The 20,418-nt window shown below is 28.7% G+C and overlaps 1 protein-coding gene across 1 annotated transcript in view; it reads left to right on the forward strand.

Moving 5' to 3' along the window:
* Nucleotides 1-20,418, forward strand: part of LOC107455951 (metabotropic glutamate receptor 6-like) — a 74,131-nt gene that overhangs the window by 45,479 nt on the left and 8,234 nt on the right. Inside the window, exons 2-4 of the mRNA XM_043047476.2 lie at nt 374-528; nt 5,613-5,783; nt 12,145-12,289. Coding sequence (XP_042903410.1) covers nt 374-528; nt 5,613-5,783; nt 12,145-12,289 — 471 coding nt within the window. The remainder of the gene's footprint in view (nt 1-373; nt 529-5,612; nt 5,784-12,144; nt 12,290-20,418) is intronic.

Raw genomic sequence — 20,418 nt, forward strand, 5'->3', positions numbered from 1 at the left:
ATCTGCAAGTTCTTTTTTCAGTTACTTTTAGTTAAATTTTCAAAGAATACGCTTGCAAGTTTTTTAAAAATTAATGCTGTTTTACTGAATTTCAAAACATGTCTTTTATTGTAAATAACTTTCGTATTAAAAGTTAAAATATTTTTCTTTTTTCCTTGGAGGAAATTTTTTTACTTTACCTCATGTACGTTTTGCAAAACTGAAATATTGGATCCCTTAAATATAATTTCAAAAATTGTTAGTGAGGCCATGGTCCAACATGGACTGTAATGGCAGGGAGTTAGTTAGTTAGTTAGTTAAATATAATTTTAACTAATTTTGTAAGTAGTGACGATATATATATATATATATATATATTACGATTAAATTTTAGGTTCTATAAGTAATATTGATGATGGTACATATCGATGCCCTGATGGTTCTTCTCCCTCTATTCGACATCAAAGAATATCTGGAGTACTTGGAGCAGCTTCAAGTGTCACTTCAATTCAAGTTGCAAATCTATTAAGACTCTTTAAAATACCTCAGGTACTTATTTGTTCGTTTTTTTCTCCAAGAAGTTGTAGGAACAATTTCTTATTATGAACTTATACACAATTATAAATTCTTGTTCAATTAAATAATATAACGGAAAAAATAGTTTTTTATGTCTACTTTTGGAAAAATGATGTAAATGTTGAATACGTAAAATGCTCTATTAAGGAACGCGGACGTTAATGAGAAAAATTCTTCGAATTTCCTATGTCTGATAGTTTTTGACATAAAGATATCACGTGATATATTTCAACTTGTAACAGTCCATTTTTAAATTTGAGATTTGATTAAAAATTTATATGATTTTCATGGTGTTCCCTGCAGGCCATTTCTTATAAGAATTTTTTGAATAATATCAAAAATGAAAACAAAAGAATATTGATATTAAGGGACGCAATTTATTATGAAAAAAAATTCTGTCGCAAAAGTTAAATTTAATAAACAACAAGGCAGGATTATAAGGCGAAACAGGGAAGGGTTGAAGGACTGCTAATTAAATCTGCTTTGATGCTTATTTTATCTGCTTTCCTCTATTGTAATTTGTCATATTTCGATATCGTGAAGGCTTACGCTTAAATGGTAGCAACCTCCAATGTGTACATTTTCTGCAATTATTTTTTATAAGGATTTTTAATACACTGTACATCAATTTGTAGTTTTCTTGTTTTTTTTTCTTCTGAAGTTAAAGTTATTCATTGTTTTAGCAACATTAACAAGTTAATGGCTCATGTTTGATTTACTGTCATAAAATTTTTTTCTTATACTCTTAGATGAGTAATTTTTTTTCAATTTTAACGAGAAGTTTATTCTTTTAATAGAAAAGTTTATTTCAAAATTTTTGAACAAATATTTAAAAATCAAATTAGACTATTGAACTATTGAAGTGTGCTTTTTGAAGAAATATTTTCTTAAAAAAAGAGATTTCAGCTCAACGTACCTTATAGTACGTATCCAATATATGTACTTTTTTCTGTCATCTCTTATAAGGATTTTAAAAACACTGTACATTAATTTGTAGCTTTCTTTGACACAATTGTTTAATAGTTTTTCATTCGTTCAACTTCAACAAGTTACTTGCGCATCAATGTTTGATTTACTGCCATAAAACTTTTTTCAGATTCTTTTTGATGACTCTTTTTTCAATTTTAAGAATATTTGAGTCCTTCCTACCTTTTTTCCAACATTTTGATAAAACTATTTAAAAATTGAATTAGGCTGAAATGTTTTTTCTGAAGAAATATTGTATTGAAATTAGATATTTGTGCTGCACAATAATACGTAACGCAAACAATTCTACTAAAATGCACATAAACACAGTATTTAAATGAAAATGTAAGAGAAAATATTAACATTTTCACCATGAGCTTCTTTTTTTTAATATATTAATTGTTAGAAAAATAACTACAGCTATTACTTTAAAACAATTTTACCTAATTCTTTTTTTTCAATTTTCAAAAAAAAGAAAAAAATCTGATAATATCTCAAAATTTTGTGAAGATTTCAAATAGCAATTGTATTTTTTATGTTTCAAACATTTATTTTTTTCCTTCATGAATCCTAGTAAAAAATAACCGGGAAAATGTGTACATTAGAAATCAAATGTGACCTGTTTATTTTGGGCTAAAACTAAGTTGGTTACTATAGCGAAAGACAACTGCATTTTATTCACTCTAAGCAAATGAATTAGTTTTCGATTCTTTTAGTATCGTCTTTATTCTATCCCGAATTCATAATTATCAATATTTGGAAATGTTTCTGTTTCCTTTTTTTCTTATTTAAATATTAATTTTCGTCTACTAATATGCACAGATGTATGATTTAATATTTTGCAAGAATGATAAAAATTCGAACATTATATACTGCGAAACACCCTCTATTATCTAACCAAGAGAATTTTCAATCCATTAATTCTTGCCGTAAAAAGACATCAAACATTATGTAATAACAAAATAAAATATTGATTCCCGGTCGGTGGATGATATTGAATGTAGGTTAATTTCTATTTAAATTAGTTATTATTTTTTTTTTAAATGATAGTTTTCAAATTCAAGTCCGTATTTAACGAGACCATAATTTGCTCCTCCTAATTTTTAAAGTTTAAGCCATATCTTCTTAAAAACCACGAAATGTTGCATTTATGCAGCTATTTATGTGATAAGCAACTGTTTTTCTACGATTAAAAGAAAATTTCGGAGCAAATGAATAGAGGAATGCAGAGTTAATCGATAAGACGATTTATGTCAAACATATCTATTAATATTTTTCTTTAAATATCACAAACGACATCAATAAAAGTGAACTAGTGTTTAAAATTACTTGACAGGCTACCCCCCAAACTAAAGTAGATTGAAATGAAATATGGTTAGAACGTAGTGTCACAGAGATGGGATTTGTAACCTTTACCTCTTTAAGGTGCACTGCATTGAAATGCTCAGTATGACAGCCACCTTTGCACCTGTTTGTCAATCAAAGAGACTGAAAAACAGGTGCAAAGGAGGCAGGTTGCCTGAGAAAATCGATGCGGTGCACCTTAAAAAAGTAAAATGCGCAAATTGCAACCGGTGACCAGATGTCATCAACAAATTTCAACACCAGATTGTTGTTTTTGGGGAGGTCAGAGTAGACACAAGTTACAACTAAAACCGAAACAATGACGAAATCACGCTTGTTTATCAAAGAGGCCAACGAGCAAGTGCAAATGCCACTGACAGACTGAGAATTTCAGTGCGACTCACTTTAAAAAGGGAAAGTGTGCAAATAGCAACTCGAAGACCCGATATCACACATAGGTCGTTAGAAAACAGAAAAAAAACGTGACACCATTAATTAAAATAAAATAAGGGACGTCTGAATAATTTAAAAGGAAGCATAGGATTCTAAAATCTTATTCCAATACTTCATATCCCTCAAAGCGTCTCTTTCAAAGACATGCAGGGATATGCGATAAGAATGTACCGAGCACCCTGTCTGCTCGCCAGATTTTAATTACCAGTTTATTACTCGGGCTTGGCAGAAGAATTTCAAATATGCTAACTGATTAGTACTGACGATATTTTAAGTTACAAAATCAGACAAAAAAAAAACACACTTCCCTGAATTAAATTCTTTAAAATGCTTCAAAAATTTGAATACCTTACAGATCAAAATGTTTCGGCTATTATTAAATAAAGTAATAAAAAAATAAATATTAGAAACTGTTTTTACATAGAATTATCAATGCATAAATTAATATTATAGTTAATTGCTGAAATTCTCCTATTCGCTCTAAAAGCTCTTGATATAGGGCGAAATACACCTGGCCACATGATTGCAAGAATATTTCCCAAATTGTGGCTATCCTCTATATTTTGAGAAGCGGAAATCCAAATCTGTTGGTTTTNAGATAAGGAATCCAAATCAGTCTGATTAAAGGTATGTTTAGTCAGAGAAAGTACGCTTTATGTTTGCTTTCGTTACTTAGAATATTGTCTGCACCCATTAGAATAAAAACCATGAGCATTGGAACGTGAAAGTCCAGACATTGGATTAAAAGCTATTCAGGGTGATTGTTTTTTTATTTTTTTCTTCCTGTTTTTGCACCCTGTATAGTGAGCCAAAAAAACGGACCACTCTGAATAAATTTTGATATAATTTTGATATCTTCACGTTCTAGGACACGAACTTAGTGGTTCAAAAGGGTGACCTCAAATGCGCTAATCAATTAGTGCAAACGATATTTTAAGTTACAAAATCAGACACAAAAATGTATTTTCTCTGAATAAACATGAATTTTTTTCAACGGATTCGGATTTTCGGCCCGAAAAATATAAGGAGTAGTCACAATTTGGAAAATATGATCCCCATATATTGGTTAGGATAGTAATTCAAAGTTTGAACCCCTTAATGTGAATTTTATTTTTGAGTATTTTACCAAATCTCACGAACTCTTAAACCTAATTTAAAATTTTTTTCAGGCAATTATAAAATTCGTTTTCTCAAAAATAATTCTTTGCTAAAAATAAATGTTAGTAAATATTTATTATTTTTTTATTATTTTATTAAATATTAGTCAAAAACATTTTGAATTGCAAGGCATACAATTTTTACTATACTTTAAAGTGTATAATTTTACATACCAAAATACAAGATTTGGACGAAATCAGTTGAATAGTACTTGAGAAATCGAATTTTTAAGAAGTCGAACGCTTAAAATTCGATTTCTCAGGAACTATTCGGTCGATTTCATCCAAGTTTTGTATTTTGTCATAAAAAATTAAATACTTTAAAAAAATGAAAAAAATTTTATGCCTTACAATTCAAAATATTTTCGAAAAAATAATAATACTAAAAAATAATAAGTATTCACTAAAATTTATATTTTACTTGGAATCATCTTTGGAAAAAGGAATTTTATAATTGCGTTTCAAAAATGCTTCAATTCTTTTAAAAAAAATCTGGAGATATAGTGAAATACGCAAAGAGGTAAAATTAACATAAGGGGTTTAAACTTTGAATCGCTCTCCTGACCAAACTATGGGGACCTTATTTTCTAGATTATGGTATTTTCGGGGTATAAAATTCGAATCCGCTTAAAAAAAGCATGTTTCTTCAGATATAGTACATTCTTGTGTCTGATTTCATAACTTAAAATATAGTTTGCTGTATTTAATTAGAATATTCGAAGCCCCCCCCCCCCCCTTCACCATTAAGTTTGAATCCTAGACCGTAAAAATCCAATGATTATATCAAAATTTATTTAGGGAAGTCCGTTTTTTTTTTTTTTTTTTGACTCACTGTACTACATCTGTAACAAGAAATCTCCGACCGAATGTCATTAAAAATATCTAGTAGTTGCAGAGGTAATCAAGCAATTCTAAAAATTCTCTTTTTATCTAACACTAATATTTAATTCCAATTTATCGCCTTTTATGTGCCTCAAAATATTACGCAGAATTTAAGTTTTAAAATTATGTATCTCAGACTTTTTGTTCTTACTTCATATTTTGTTTCCATCATTCAGATACTATTTTTCAATTTGAAATAATTCTTTAATCGTCATTGTTTCTCTCTCCCTCTCTTTTTTTTTAAAAAAAAAATAGGTCAGCTTCTTTTCTACAAGTCCAGAGCTGAGTAACAAGCAAAGGTTTGAATATTTCTTGAGAACTGTACCTTCAGATACTAACCAAGCTGATGCAATGGTGCAAATCATTCGGAGATTGAACTGGACTTATATATCCATCTTGTACGAAGAGTCAAATTACGGAATACAGGTTAGTAAAGATAAAAAAAATAATTGATGAATAATTTTGAATTTTATTTCAAACATTGAGCAGTATTAAATAAATAATCCCAAGAAACTGAAGCGGGAAGATATTACCTGATTAAAACTTCATGCGCTGCTTCAAAAATTTACAAGTAGGAAATGGCGGTTGACATGTTTCAAGCGCTAAAGGTCACCCACTTTCCAGGCATACCAGTCATGAATTTGAAGAAAAGAAAGATATTTGAAAGAAAAAAAAAAGTTGCGAAACTAAACCAGAAACAATACAGAAAACGAGAGAAAAAAAATGTCGAAAAGCAGAGCAAGAAAAACCACTGAGGCCTAGAGCGGAAAATCAGGGTAAAAAGTCTTGAAAATGGGCGCCTACTTTTGTTGCTCTTGAAAGAAAAATGTCAACTGTTATTTCCTTCTTTATATATTTGTAGCAAATGAAGTTTTGAATCAGAAAATGAGCATTATTATCATATTATTGAGAATGAGCATTATATAAATTTTTTAACAAGGACGTCATTCATACCAATCAGAAATGTAGGCGACATTTCTTAGATATTCTATTGCTTAGATACTAATATTACATATATATATATTATCTGAATTATTATACTAATGTTACACTTCAATTAGCTTTCAGATGGTAATTGCAATCACTGCAAACTTGCTTTCACTTGAAATCATAAGGAAACAACTCAAAATTATAAGGAAACAATTCAAACATAAATCACAAAAACTATAGATATGGGAGATGAGTATGGTTTCTTCTTTTACGTATTTTGGCTTTTTATTTATGTTTAAAAAAACTCGTATATTTGAAATATCGTCTACTCTAATTAATTAGAATATTTGAGTTTACCCCTTCCAACGATGAAGATTGAGTCCTAGAACGTGAAGATCCGATAATTAGATAAAAAATTATTCAGATTGGTCCGTTTATTTATTTATTTGCGTACTGTAAAATAATGGGATAATACTGGGATTTAATTTTGATAAAATTACCATAAATAAATTATTTATCTTGAGAAATTTGACAGAATGACATAGTTCTGTTTTTTAAATATAAGTTTTATAGGGTTTTATTTTTAAGTCAAATAAAAAATAAATAACATGCAATTTGGAAATAAAAAACATCTTTTTCAGAGTATGCCTTAAATGATCACCGATACAGCAAAATAGTAGTACCTCTTATAGGTTTTAATTACCATGTACTGAATTCAAATTTTAAGCATAAGATTTCGGAAAAATTTAAGCAGAAGAGATTTCTTTTGTAGTACGCATTATACTTATAACATATATACAGTATTCTACATGTATTTTTTTCCTATTCGTTCATAGTTTTGTCATATTTCATGACAGTATGTTATGTTTTCTCAACTACTCATCCATAAATATTATAAAAATTCAAAAGTTCTCTTGTAGAGCTCTAACTATAAACACAAAAAAATATATATTGCATATAATATTCATAACTATTCTATACTTTTTGTTTTAATACAAGAATGCATAAGATTCCTGACGAAATTTCTGAGCATGTGTTAAAATATTTCCTCATATATAAAGATTGAAGAAAGTTTTGCCGTAGATGAGATATACCCACTTTTTAACTTCATGACATTTTTTCTTTGCTTTTTTGTTCAATTACACTGTAAGAAATATCGAAAAAAAATGGTTAAATAGCAATTTATTTCATTGTCATTTTACTATATCCAAGCAAAACAGTCAAATAACCATAAATAAAATGGTATTCAAACTGTTAACTGTGACAAAAAACTGTTTATTAACTCCTTCCACCTAATAAGGTTGAACAACCAGAATTTTATCGCACCAACATGATGAAGCCACTAAGTTTCTTCAGATAGGTTTATATTATAGCCGAGGGAGATTATATGTCCATCTCATGCCTGCAGAAAAGGAGATCGAATCCCAGCTTTGACACTATAATATTTCCTCTATTCCGTTCAATACATGAAGAATTTCCAGTGTCCAACACTCCCCATTTTGTGACCCTGGGCTATCAGAATAAGATACTCTTTTCCACTCATTAATGGCAGCGCCATAGGGCTGCTAAACTATCTCCATTGTCAAGTTAAGTGTCTCTTTTACTGTTTTGAAACCATGATAGTTGTAAATGGTTAAAAAAAACGTATAATTTTAATTATTTCAGAAAATTTGAAGTCTAAAGATGATGGAAAAATTACTAAAGATTTTTACTGCATTTTTATTTATTATTCATTGCAAAAAAATATATAACAAGTTAGAAAAATTAAAAAATCTATGATTTTGATATTTTTAAAAAGACTTATGTGTACAGACGTTTTGTTGTGATTTTTAATGCATTTTAGAAAAGTCTTAGGTTAAATTTATTACCATCTATTTCGGAACTCAAATACATTATTTATATTTCATGCTTTTTCCTGGACTTCTATGCAAAACCATCGGGGTACTGAGGGAGTTAATTTAAGCATTTGCTTCTCCCTCAATTAGAAATGGTTTTGTTTTTATGGCTACCGGGGCCGGTACCCCCTGAAGACGTCGGCTTCGGTGGTCATATTTTCATTTTTATTTCCTTCATTTTATTTTTCTTTATTGCTACTTTTTTCTGAAATTTCTGCTGCTTTTTAGCGCATTTTTTTCAAAGAAGTTTTTTCTATTAAGAATTAAAAATATTTGTGTTTTTTTTAGTACGTAAATACACTCTTTCTGAAATCAATTGTATGAACAATGTTTTGTATTTTTGCTTTATTTGATTGATTGTTGAAATTTGATTTTGATCAGTTACCTTGCAACAGGTTTTCCTTATTTCCTCAAAGAGCTGTGATAAACTTTTCAGGTATATTTTTTTAAATTATACGAATTAGATTATATCTGAATCTATAATAGTAGGGCTAAATCTACGGTTAGCAGCAAGCGAGCGGAAGAAGTGAAGTTCAGACTTTAAAGAGGAATATCCCAATGGTTAAGTGGGCAGAAAACATAAGAAGGAAATGTTGACATTTTCAGACAGTTTGGGTGGTTAGAATTCATATGAGTGGGCAAACAGAAGGCAAAAAAAACAGAGGTGGAAAATTGGTCAGGGTTTTCAGTTACAAGAACATCTAAAAAAGATAAAGTAAAATTAATTTTCACATTGAAAGTAAATTGAATGTTGGGGTCAGAGTTGACAATGGAAAGAAACTCTTGAAAATCAGCGACACTGTCTACTAAGACAAATGTACCATCAATTTTCTACCATGAGAATTTGAATAAATTAAAAACTTTTTCTTTTCGAAATAATGCATGAATATATCACAAAGAATGGAGGAGAGGAGTTGACCATGGCGAATCCCTCAATTTGCTTATAGAAACTACGATTGAATTGAAAACCAGTTTACTGAATACACGGATTGACAAAGAAGATAATATCTTCAATTTCAAATAATGAGTTGTGAAATTTTTGCAACCGTATTTTTAAATAATCAATAGCACTAGAAATGGGGACATTAGTGAAAAGAGAAACAACTTCAGGAGAGAGCATAGTTTTGATGGATGAGGAAAGCTGTGCTTGTTGTGAAACAAAATCATGGAAATGTTTTGAAGTATAAATATTGACGGAAATTTGATTTGGGATAATACGTGTTAAATAGCGAGCAAGTTTACAGACTAGGGTATCAATGTTTAAGACAATTGGTTGAGGCTTGTAAACTTTAGGAAAGAAATATAAACAAGCACGATTTCAAATAGAATGAATGACATTACATTTAATGTAGTCCGAAAGAGTGCAAGAACTTTTTTATTTTATTCTTAATAGCAGCAAATTGAGGCGTGGGATCGGACTTTCAGAGTCACGTCTACTCACATGCATTTAAATATATTCAAAACATATTAAATATATTTAAATAAGTTCTTAAATAAACACATTCAATGTATTTAAATTCACATATTAAATATCACAGCTTTTATTAACTACATTATTTCACCACAGCAGTTAGTAAGTTTTAAAAACCAAATGAAACTAATAACTGCTTGTATATAAGCATTTTAAAAATAATGACTTTAAGAAAGTTTCGAAATATTCAGAAATTCATATGCCACATAAGAACTTAAGACGTTTTAAATTCTTCAACCATAAAGTTTGAAATAAGTAGTCACCCAAGTTTTTCGTAATCGTTTACTCTCTGAGTTTCAAACTTAAACTAATAGAACGATAGTATCAGAAAATACTTTACTATAAAATTGTTACTTTAATAACTTTGGTAAAACATTTATTTCGATAACTTTGGTTCCGTAACATCTTAAAATTCACTTCCCATGAAGATATAAATATTTTTCTTCCTACAATAAAATGTTAGCTCCTTTTAAATTACACACAGTTTTCGATAAAGTTATGTGTTTAAGTTGAGGTATACGAAGGAGTACAGAAATTTGAATTGGGAAATATTGATTTATGCAAGGTTTTTTCCACTTGGTTATTTTATTACAACAGGGAAGCGATATAAGTTTCACATTTTATTCGTTTTACGATAAAGTCGCCATCTTGAACGATAAGAGGCATTTGAGGGAAAATGTTGCTTTAGAGAAGTGTATTTATTAAATGGGAAATAATTATTATGGTTTTTGCACAACATTTTAGAAATTATTTCACTATATGTATCATAAATGACTATTTGCTAGGATTATTTTGCTTTTAAGACATTCAATATTTAAAAATAGACTGAATTTCATTGAAATTATGAATCTATCAGATATTTAAAAGTCTAAAATATAGCAGGATGAAAATTAAATAGCATTATTTCATATATTTCTATTATTTTTGTGGATAATATTTATTAATTATAAATGTATTCAATATTAATTATATGTACAGTGAGTAAAAATATAAACGGATCACTGTGAATTACTTTTGATCTAATGATCGGGTCTTCACGTACTAGGACTCAATCTTAATGGTTCGAGAGGGTGACCTTAAATATACTAAGTAACTAGCGCAGGCAATATTTTAGGTTACAATTATAAGACCCAAAATCCTACTTCCTCTGAATAATATATTACTTTTTTAAAATTCAATTTCTCAGGAACTATTTGACCAATTTAGCTCAATTTTTTTTTTTGCCTTGTGAAATTACATTCTTTAAAATGACGTGACAAATTGTATACCACAAAATTCAAATTTTTTCTCGACTATTAAACAAAATAATAAAAAATTAATAAGTATTTACAAAAAAATTTTATTGCTTTCAGTAAATAAATTCTATAAATGCGTGCTAAATTTTTTCGATTAACTTACAAAGTTCTTGAGATATAACAAAATAAGTTATAAAAAAGATTTACATTAAGGCGTTAAACTTTGGACTGCTCTCCTGCCTAACGTCTAGAAAACGTATATAACGTATTAAAAACGCATATAACGTATTAAGAACGTATATAATGTATAGAAAACGTCTATTCTATTGACAAAGATTAAGCAATAGTTTGTGGCTGGATGAGTTCTTTTTACAACTTCTGTATGATTTCTGAAAGGCTCCTGAAATTTAAACATCAGGTCAAAGGGATACTTTTATCCTCTCTCCCAAAAATCGATAAAAAATTTCTATTATATCGTTTGACAGAGACGATTTAATTGAGACGAGTAAATTCAGAAAAACTCAAAATTAGAATTATATTTTTTCTAAATTTTAAATTGCTTCTTGCTCTTGTTAAATTTTTCTCATTAGCTTGAAATTACCCATTTTAAATTAAACTTCGGACGATTATTTCTTGAAAATGATTTAAAGATAGCACCAGTGATGCTTACTTATATTTCTACTAAATAAAAAAGGAATCTATTGCACGTTTTTTAATATTTTAACTTTTTTATTTATCATGCTGGATAAATTCAGCGATCAGTGTGATTGGACAGCATATGCGAATATGCTAAGCAAAACAGAACCACGGACTGCATCATTTTTAAAGTTATTTGTAACTACGTGTTTTTGTTCGTTTGTTTTAAGAAAACTGAATAACTAAAAATCAACTGTAATTGAATTAAAAATGGAAACTAGTAGTGTACTAGGGAGTAAAATTAATTGGAGAAAAGAATTTTTTTTCTCTGTAAGTCAAAGAAAATGGCCCTTTTATTACTAACCCAATGAGCTAAGTAAAAGAGAGAAAGAAAAGAATTGTTTTAGTTTTTATCTATAATGTCGGTATATGCCTTTTAGTCTTAAGCAAACTTTCGTGTGTTTCGCAAATTAATTTAGAGAATACTTTCTTGCTTACTTCTTACGAAGAACAAGCAGTAATACAATAAGACGGGAAAAAGATCCAGTCACAACAATTCTTTAAGAACAAAGTTTATGTTTATAATGCAATATCATGTATTTAAAAAAAAATTATTACAGGCTTTCACAGTATTGGAAGAGCTGTTATCTAAAAGTGAGATCTGCATTGCTGTTAAAGAAAGACTCACAAAAGACTCAGGAGTTGCTGGTGACTCATATTACGACAATATCGTTCATAAGTTAATGGCAAAACCCAGTGCAAGAGGTACGTAAAATGATCCAAAAAAGAATAAAAACTAACACTTTGCTCCTATTTATCAGACTTACAATCTTAATGGTTTAAGTAAATTACCTGAAAATATACTAATTTATTCGTATTAATGATTCTTTAGTCACGAAATCTGGCACAAGGATTTACTTGATTACACTCTAAGATATTTGAGCAAACAGAAAATTTACTGTTATTTTATTCAGCCAACTCTCCGAAAGTTTTAACCTTATCGAATCTTTCAAATAGCTTTTCTTCTTTGCGAAAAAGACCCATCACACAAAATTGTAATTAACTTCAACAAAATTAGTAGAGTTTACCGTTATACTTACCTGGCAGATTATTAAAACTTCATAAATCAATCCGGGGGTCTGCATTTTTTTCAATGGTAGTTACAGCATCAATCTATAGATGCAGAAGTACCGGAATTGATCCCAAACAGCACTCAAGAACATCTCTCTCACTTCAGATTTAGATCAGGGTCTGCATTTTTTCCATGGTAGTTACAGCATCAATCTACAGATACAGAAGTACCGGAATTGATCCCAAACAGCACTCAAGAACATCTCTCTCACTTCAGATTGGCGAACACAGAAAACGAAGAGCAACTCTCTTACTCCTCTGCAATACTATCAGCGTGAAGTGTCGATGAGTTAAAGACAACTGATTTACTGGCGATAACCACATATTTCATGGGGAAAAAAATTTCGGGCAGATCTGTATTTTATGGTCATTTACGGAAATATTTTTTTCACGGCCAATGACCAGAACACTTTTCATAGGTCCACAGGTCAAAGACCATAATCTAGCAATGAGATTTTGTATAGAACAGCCACGTATTTTGTTTTTGCTTTTTTTTTTTTTTGAAATTCTGACTAGGAATATATTCTGACAGTAATATACAGATTCAGATTAGTAATATATGGGGGTAGACGCCTGAAATATACGGAGTCAATAGTTTTATCGTGTCAGATGGAGAAAATTGGATCCCTAATGCTAATTTTAATTTTGATGAATTTCACCACATCATGGAAACATTTGAGGAAATCGAAGCATTTTTACCTATACATTTAAAATTTGCTTTTCCAGCGAAAATTTCGTGCAAAATTATTTTTAAAAATTATTGTTCACTTTTATTGCCTAATTCAGAAATAGTTAAAATTTATTTTTTCTTGAAGAAAAAAAGGTAAGTAGAAAAAACTATTTTTTTCAAACTTTTTTTATTTATTGTTATCATTTTCTCAATATTGAGTTTCAAAAATTTAATTTTATAGATGCTAACATAGTCTGAATATTTTTTTAAAAAAAGAACCACAAGATAAATAATTATTAAAAAAGGGCTATAAACTCAAGGAGAAATTATATTTTGGAGTTATAAGCAAAAATCAGAATCATCTGCAATTTAAATTGCAACAATGCGTAATGCTACTCCTATCAGAAAATTTGCATTTCACTCTTCACACTCGAATGATTTGTAGTGACTGTTCTAATGTCGACTGTGACCTAGCCCGTGTTTGTGTTACACGGGGAGGAAAACTGTGAAAATTTCTTGCGGTGGTTAACCCAACGGACACAGAACTCATGATTTGTCTACCACAGAATTTGTATCAATCGCCACAGCTGGCAAACCTGGATCACATCATTAGGAGGCGAAGACTTTAGCCCCTGAGTCACCGTGTTTCGGTGGCAAAGGGTTGATTTCATTGAGAGGTTCAGGTTTTCGAGATATTATGAAGCCCGAAGTTTCAACCACTCTTCTGATTGAAGTGTTAAAACATATTTTCTTAATCTGAAATCGAGGTACGTCGGGAGCAAAAAAAAGCTTTTCTAGTAAAAATATATTTTTGTGTATAATTATGCTTTTGTTCTGGTAAATAAAAAGGATAACCATCGGTATTGCTTCATATGAATAAAAACAAGTTAGTCCATTTGAATGATATTTCTTTAGAGATGATACATGTGGTGACCATGCATAATTACTCTTGGAAACGTTCGGAATTTAAAAGAAAGGAAATGACTGTATATGCGAAAACTTGTTTCGGTGTAATCATCTGGTAGATATAATGTTACTCGAACAAAAAAATAGCCACTGATATCTTCTTCGGTAACAGATGTGATTTGTAAGAGTAATGGTCCGTTTTTATGAAGAAGGATCATAAAGATTTTATAGATTACTTTGGGCAAAATAACTTTTGAAAGAAATGATCCCTAGCAAATAGCTTTTTTAGCAAACTTCTTCAATGGTTCAAAGAGAAACTTGATTTCAGAAAAAAAGATTTGCCTAGAGATTAAGTGTAATTTCGTAAAAAAAAAGGCATATCTTCGCCATAATTTATTTCAGCTAACTTCCTTAGCTTATATAATGACACTTGGTTAATTTAAAATTTGTAATGTTAACAATATCGGTAAAACTAAATGGAGTTATTTGTGATAAATTGATTTTACAATAAAAGTGTCACAAATAATGCCATAAAACAGCCGTTCATATTAAAATGCATCATATTTCGTTTTATTTGTTTGTTTGGCTGATTCCTTCGGTTGTGACTATTTGATCATGTTGCGTGGTAGTTTAACCCTTTTAGAAGGAAGTGGGACACAGGTGTCCATTATATATAATATATATTTTTATGACGCTCTAGTTACCGGCAAATATATTTTTTGATATCATTTAATTACAAAATATAATGACAATCAATCTGTTAAATCAATCAATCTGTTAGATTATCGGAATTATATTTGTACTAAAATATTAAAGCCAAACAAGAAGTCTGAAAAAAAGTTTTTCATTGCTTTTCAAAAATTTACTGATTTGTTAAAATTAAAGATATTTCATAGATAACAATTGTGCCTCTTTGATCTAAATATCAGCAAATAAGTACAAATTTGAAGAAAATAAATCTTTGGAAGTGAGCCGAGCTTGGAGGATTTTACCTTCAACTCTGAAAAAGACACAGGGAAACACCTGTGTTCAGTTGTATTTCCTAACCATAAATTATTAAAATGCAAAACATAACATTTCCCACTTATTTTGACTTAAATAAAAATGTACAATATAAAAAAAAATATGAAGAATACGTTTATTAAAAATTTTGCTTCAGAGCGTTAAATAGTGAATTTTTAAAACAATTTCAGTAAGTAAAAAACAATGTGTTGTGATGATACTATATAATTTGCAATCAATAAAAACAAGATTCTAAATCTGAAGGATGAAACTAAATTTTAATTAAAAAACTTTTGACACCCCGAAATTGAGCTTTTCTGAAAAATCAAATGAATTTGCAGTTTTCAGACAGCAGAATTCGTAATAATTTGGTAATTTAATTATTAACTAACTATCATTACTATAATAAAAGTGTGATACTCCAAACATTTAAAGAAATAATATTTTAAAGAAAGCTTTACATTTTGGGTTCTAAAACTCGCTATATTGAGTTGTAAATATAGAACATAATATTTTTCTGTCATGTTATTTAAAAAGATGGATTGTAGTGCGAAAATGTGTTTTAAAAACAAATTTCTACTTTTACATTGTTTCCTAAAACATATGCTTATATACTTTCCAAAATGTCATTTGAACATTCTTATATTTAACATTTCATATGCAAGCATTCATTTTAATGACCTTAGTAAAAATCAATGCAAAAATATTTTTAACATAGAAGAGTTTTTTAAAAAAAACAACTAATGTTGATACCAATAAAAGGAGTATTTGGACTTAACAACTTTCAGATTGCCCTCTATTATAAATTGGACCATCATTGGATAGATCAAAGACATTTCCTTGAATTTAATTCCTTGCAAAACATTTTCCAGGAATTAATCTCTTTATTATTATTTTTTCGATATTTGTTTGACATATAGTTTAACAGCCAGCAAACGCATAGTTTAGGACACGACTTCACCAATATTTAGAAAAAAAGGTTTCTGAAGAATGGAGGCATTAATTGACATTTTTTCTTGATCTGAAAAAGAAACCAATGAGCAAAGCTCTCGTGAAATATTGATTTGTAAATTATAAAGTATTAAACGGCTTCGCTTCTGAATGACTTCTATAATGATCATATTTTTAAACTTTTGCAATAAATTATAAATTAAAAGAAGAATTTTAGCGATTTCTTTTTATATTTTTGCAAACATAAAGCAGATCTCATAACTGTTCGAAGAGTGATTTTCATTAATAATAAAGAAATCCAAGAAATATTCATTAATATTTTTTTCAAACTTTAATGACTTTTGCAGAGTTTTTCTCTTTAAATGATTTCAATTGTCAATATGTTTGGTTTCATTTGCAAATACGTTTTAAAACAAATGTTTCTTGAATTGCTTTTAAAAATATATATGGTTTTGTATGAAAAATTTCTTTATTTCAAAAAAATTTGAATTTCTAATTTTATATATATAAATCTTAAAACAATCTCATATAAAATTTGTTCTAGCAATCAATTAGATTACTACTTGAACTGCTTTAAAGTAATGTTTGTATAAAACCTTATCTGTAACCAAGTTCTTAAAATTTTCAATTTATTAAAAAAAATGAAACTCAAAGAAATTTTATTAATTATATGTTATAATTAGGGGTATAAGGTAATTGAGAATATAATAAATTAAAGAATTGCATTAGAATTAATATAATTAAAATTTTTTGCTGCGTTTTTGAAACATTGGACATACAATGAGAAAAAAAGTATGGTTAAAACTATTAGAATGTGCTAAAATACTAAAGGAATGTCGTAAATACTGTGTATTTTGGTTTTATTTCAAAGGTCAACTTTAATATTATTATTGTATTTATTTTTTTGAAAACAGTATGAGCAAAGGTATTTTTTTCTATTTCAAGTCTCGAAAACTCTCAACATTTGATTTTTCCTGTTGGACATGTTAGTGTAGAAAATACATACCCGAGCATTTTTTTTCGTTTGGTTATGAGTGGAAAGATATGAATGTGCCCATTATTAAGTTGTAGAAAATAGTGAGATTAACAACATTATATCAACACTTTAATTTTAAGTATAAATCAAAAGTATTAAGTATTTTTTGAACAAAAATATATAAGGTAAAATAATTAAGAATGTACTACACATTTATAGAGAGAAACACGGCATTTATCCTTAACATGGAAGTTTTTTTATGAGAATTATTAAGTTCTGTCTACAAGTGCATGCTCTTCAATGACTTGTTACTAAACACTAAGTAGCCTAAAATAATTAATTTTGACTGCTTTTTAACTGCTTTTACATTTGCAAAAAATGTGCAAATAATAATGCATAAATTAATATTTTCCTTCCGAGTGAAGCAAATTTTTTTATTGTTAATATTTACTTATAACTTGTTATGTAACTGTAAATAATCTAAAAAATATTAAAAATTAATTAAACAAATTTCTTTACACATTAGTAATTCTTTCACAATGCAGTCATTTTGACTGCTTTTGGGCAATTTAGGTATATACTAAGTTTCAGTCTTTCTAGCGTTAAAAAAGCTACTTTAAATTTAACTCTTTTTTATTAATAATATGTTGTTTTCATAACTGCTGTCAAATTTTAACAATCATTCATGACTGTTAGATTAAGCTGAGTCTATCTATAGTCAGGGCCATCTATGCTAACTCTAAAAATAGCACGAAACATCAACATGAAGAGATGCAACAGTTTCGTAAAAAAGTAAAGGCGTTTTTGATTTTTCTAAGAAAAAAGTTACTTCGCTGAATTATCTAGGTTCATAAAAATACGCTGGAATTGAAAAACAATAAGTGATTTTTTTTCAAACATTTATTGTCTTTTTAAAGTTATTTTTCTGTTTAAATGCCATGATAATTCTTTACAGCAAGATACTATCTGCAATTGAAAATTACCTCAAGTGCGCCTTTCGGTCCTATTTTCTTTGCAAACAGTTTCAAGAAACTCGGTGCCATATTTTGACGATTTTTCTTCGGGAGACCTAACCGTTAGAGGTTCTCTAGGTTTCCCCTCCATGCAACGCAAATGTGGGTTAATTCCATTAAAATTTCTCAACGAAGGCAAATTTCTCCCAATACTTGATCCAGGAGTTCCCTTGTCTTTTGTATTAGGTTCAAAATTACAAGTCGACGGTGTTGAACATTAGTGGAAAAATGACAGCCGACAAAAACAGCCTTTGACAGCCGGGTCTGCTGTTCAATGACGGTTATGAAATAAAATAAAATTTGAGGTGTGCTTTATCTGTTTTTCTGACTGAATATTTACATTCCTATCCGGGCATGTAAAAATATAAAAAAAAACATGTCCGGTTGGAATTTTTATATGACCGAAGCATGCATGGCTATAAAAATCTCGATGCCAGTATATAATTAATATGCAATTAATATCTAATTAATAAAAAATTAGTGCATAATTAATACATAATTTATATATAATTAGTAATATTAAAATATAATTAAGTTTTGAGATTGCAGAATTTATAGATTAATACAAAAAAATGCTTTTAAATTACCATTTCCCAGCTCTTGAAAAAATTAACATACAAATAGCTATTGTAACTGATCTTTTAATAGCGTGCGTGGAAGGTAACAGATTAACTAAATTTGTTAGCATGCTTCCCTGCTGTGTTTATGAATATTCAACATACATTCAACACATATTGATTCAGAACTCGTTTCCTATTCGAATCCTTAAACAAACGCTAGCCTGTTTAACATCGGAAAATTGCTTAACTTTAATTCCTTAACTCTAAGAGTATTAGTGGTGTTTGAGGAATTTCCCGAGAAGGCTTTAAAAACTAAGTACACTAAATAAATCTGTTTTAAAATATATTTACTTATGTTTGAACTAAGATTTTTATTTTAAGCATGATTTAGTTTAAGTTTGCTTTTAGAATTTTCTTCCCCGGATTTATTTTTCCTGATCAACCTCCTGAGATTGATAAATGAATACTGATTTCGTTTTGAAAAATAACACGATGATTAAACTTCGCAATAGCAGTTGGAAGAGACCAGTTATTTATCAGAACCACACCCAAAAAAGTTTATTAGAATGTCATAAAAATGAAATAAAAAGGGTTATAAAGGATTACAGGCAATGGTCTGCAAGAGTTTAATTTTCCTCAGAGCTAAGCCACCATGCTATTATAAAGAGGAAACTAGACTAAGAAGTTTTTGTATTTGTTTCTAATTTCAATTACATTAAATCAATGGTTATTTTTAATTCAATGAGTTAGCAAGTAAATTTCCTTCGTTTTTTTTTTCAAATCTTTTTTTAAAGCTTGAAGTGCGGGAGCATTTTATTTCATTTTCCATTTCCAATATCTTTTTTCGCACGTTTTTGTGAGGAAATTGGTTTAATCGCCTTCATTGATTTCAACTGGGCTGCTAGAACAATACGAATCTTTAAATGCAAAATTCCTATTTTTAAGCTTGACAAACTAATCACAAGTCTCAATTTCTTACGTTGGATAATAAAAGATAATATTTACAAAAGCATGAGCTAATAATTAAGATATATTTGCTCTGTAAAATCGTAAAACATTAACTTAAAGGCATGTTTTCGGTATATTCATGTTTAATTCTATCTAAAGCGTTCCAAGTTTCACTCAGTCTTTTACGTTCTTTTTTAATTTATTAATTTTATTTTTTTAAAAAACGCTTTGGTAAATATGTGAACAAAGTGTTAACTTTTTATCGACTTGAAAGCCTGAATTTTGGTTAAAAAAAACTTTTTATTATGCACTTTTTATGGTGAGTAAATGAAGATGTTCTTATGTTTCAAATTTTTACGCTAGATAAAATAAAGGATAATAATTATGAAACATGAGCCAATAATTAATTTTTTTTACTCAATAAATCATAAAACATTATCCGAAGAAAAAATTTTAGATGGAAGAAGGATAATAATTACGGACATATGAGCAAATAATGAATTCATTTTTGCTTAATAAAAATGTATGAAAAAATATCTTAAATGAATAATTTTAGATGCATCTATTCATGTTTCATTCCATCCAAGGCATTCTAAATTTCAAAAGTTTTTTAATTTATTTAATTAATTTTTTCATTATAGTTTTTATTTTTTTACACGCTTAAACAGAAAAATTTGAGGAATAAAATGTTTCGTTGACCAGGTGTTAAGTTAAGATTTTTGAATCAGATATATATA

The sequence above is a fragment of the Parasteatoda tepidariorum genome, chromosome 2 (assembly GCF_043381705.1).
Source record: "Parasteatoda tepidariorum isolate YZ-2023 chromosome 2, CAS_Ptep_4.0, whole genome shotgun sequence".
Classification (NCBI taxonomy): domain Eukaryota; kingdom Metazoa; phylum Arthropoda; class Arachnida; order Araneae; family Theridiidae; genus Parasteatoda; species Parasteatoda tepidariorum.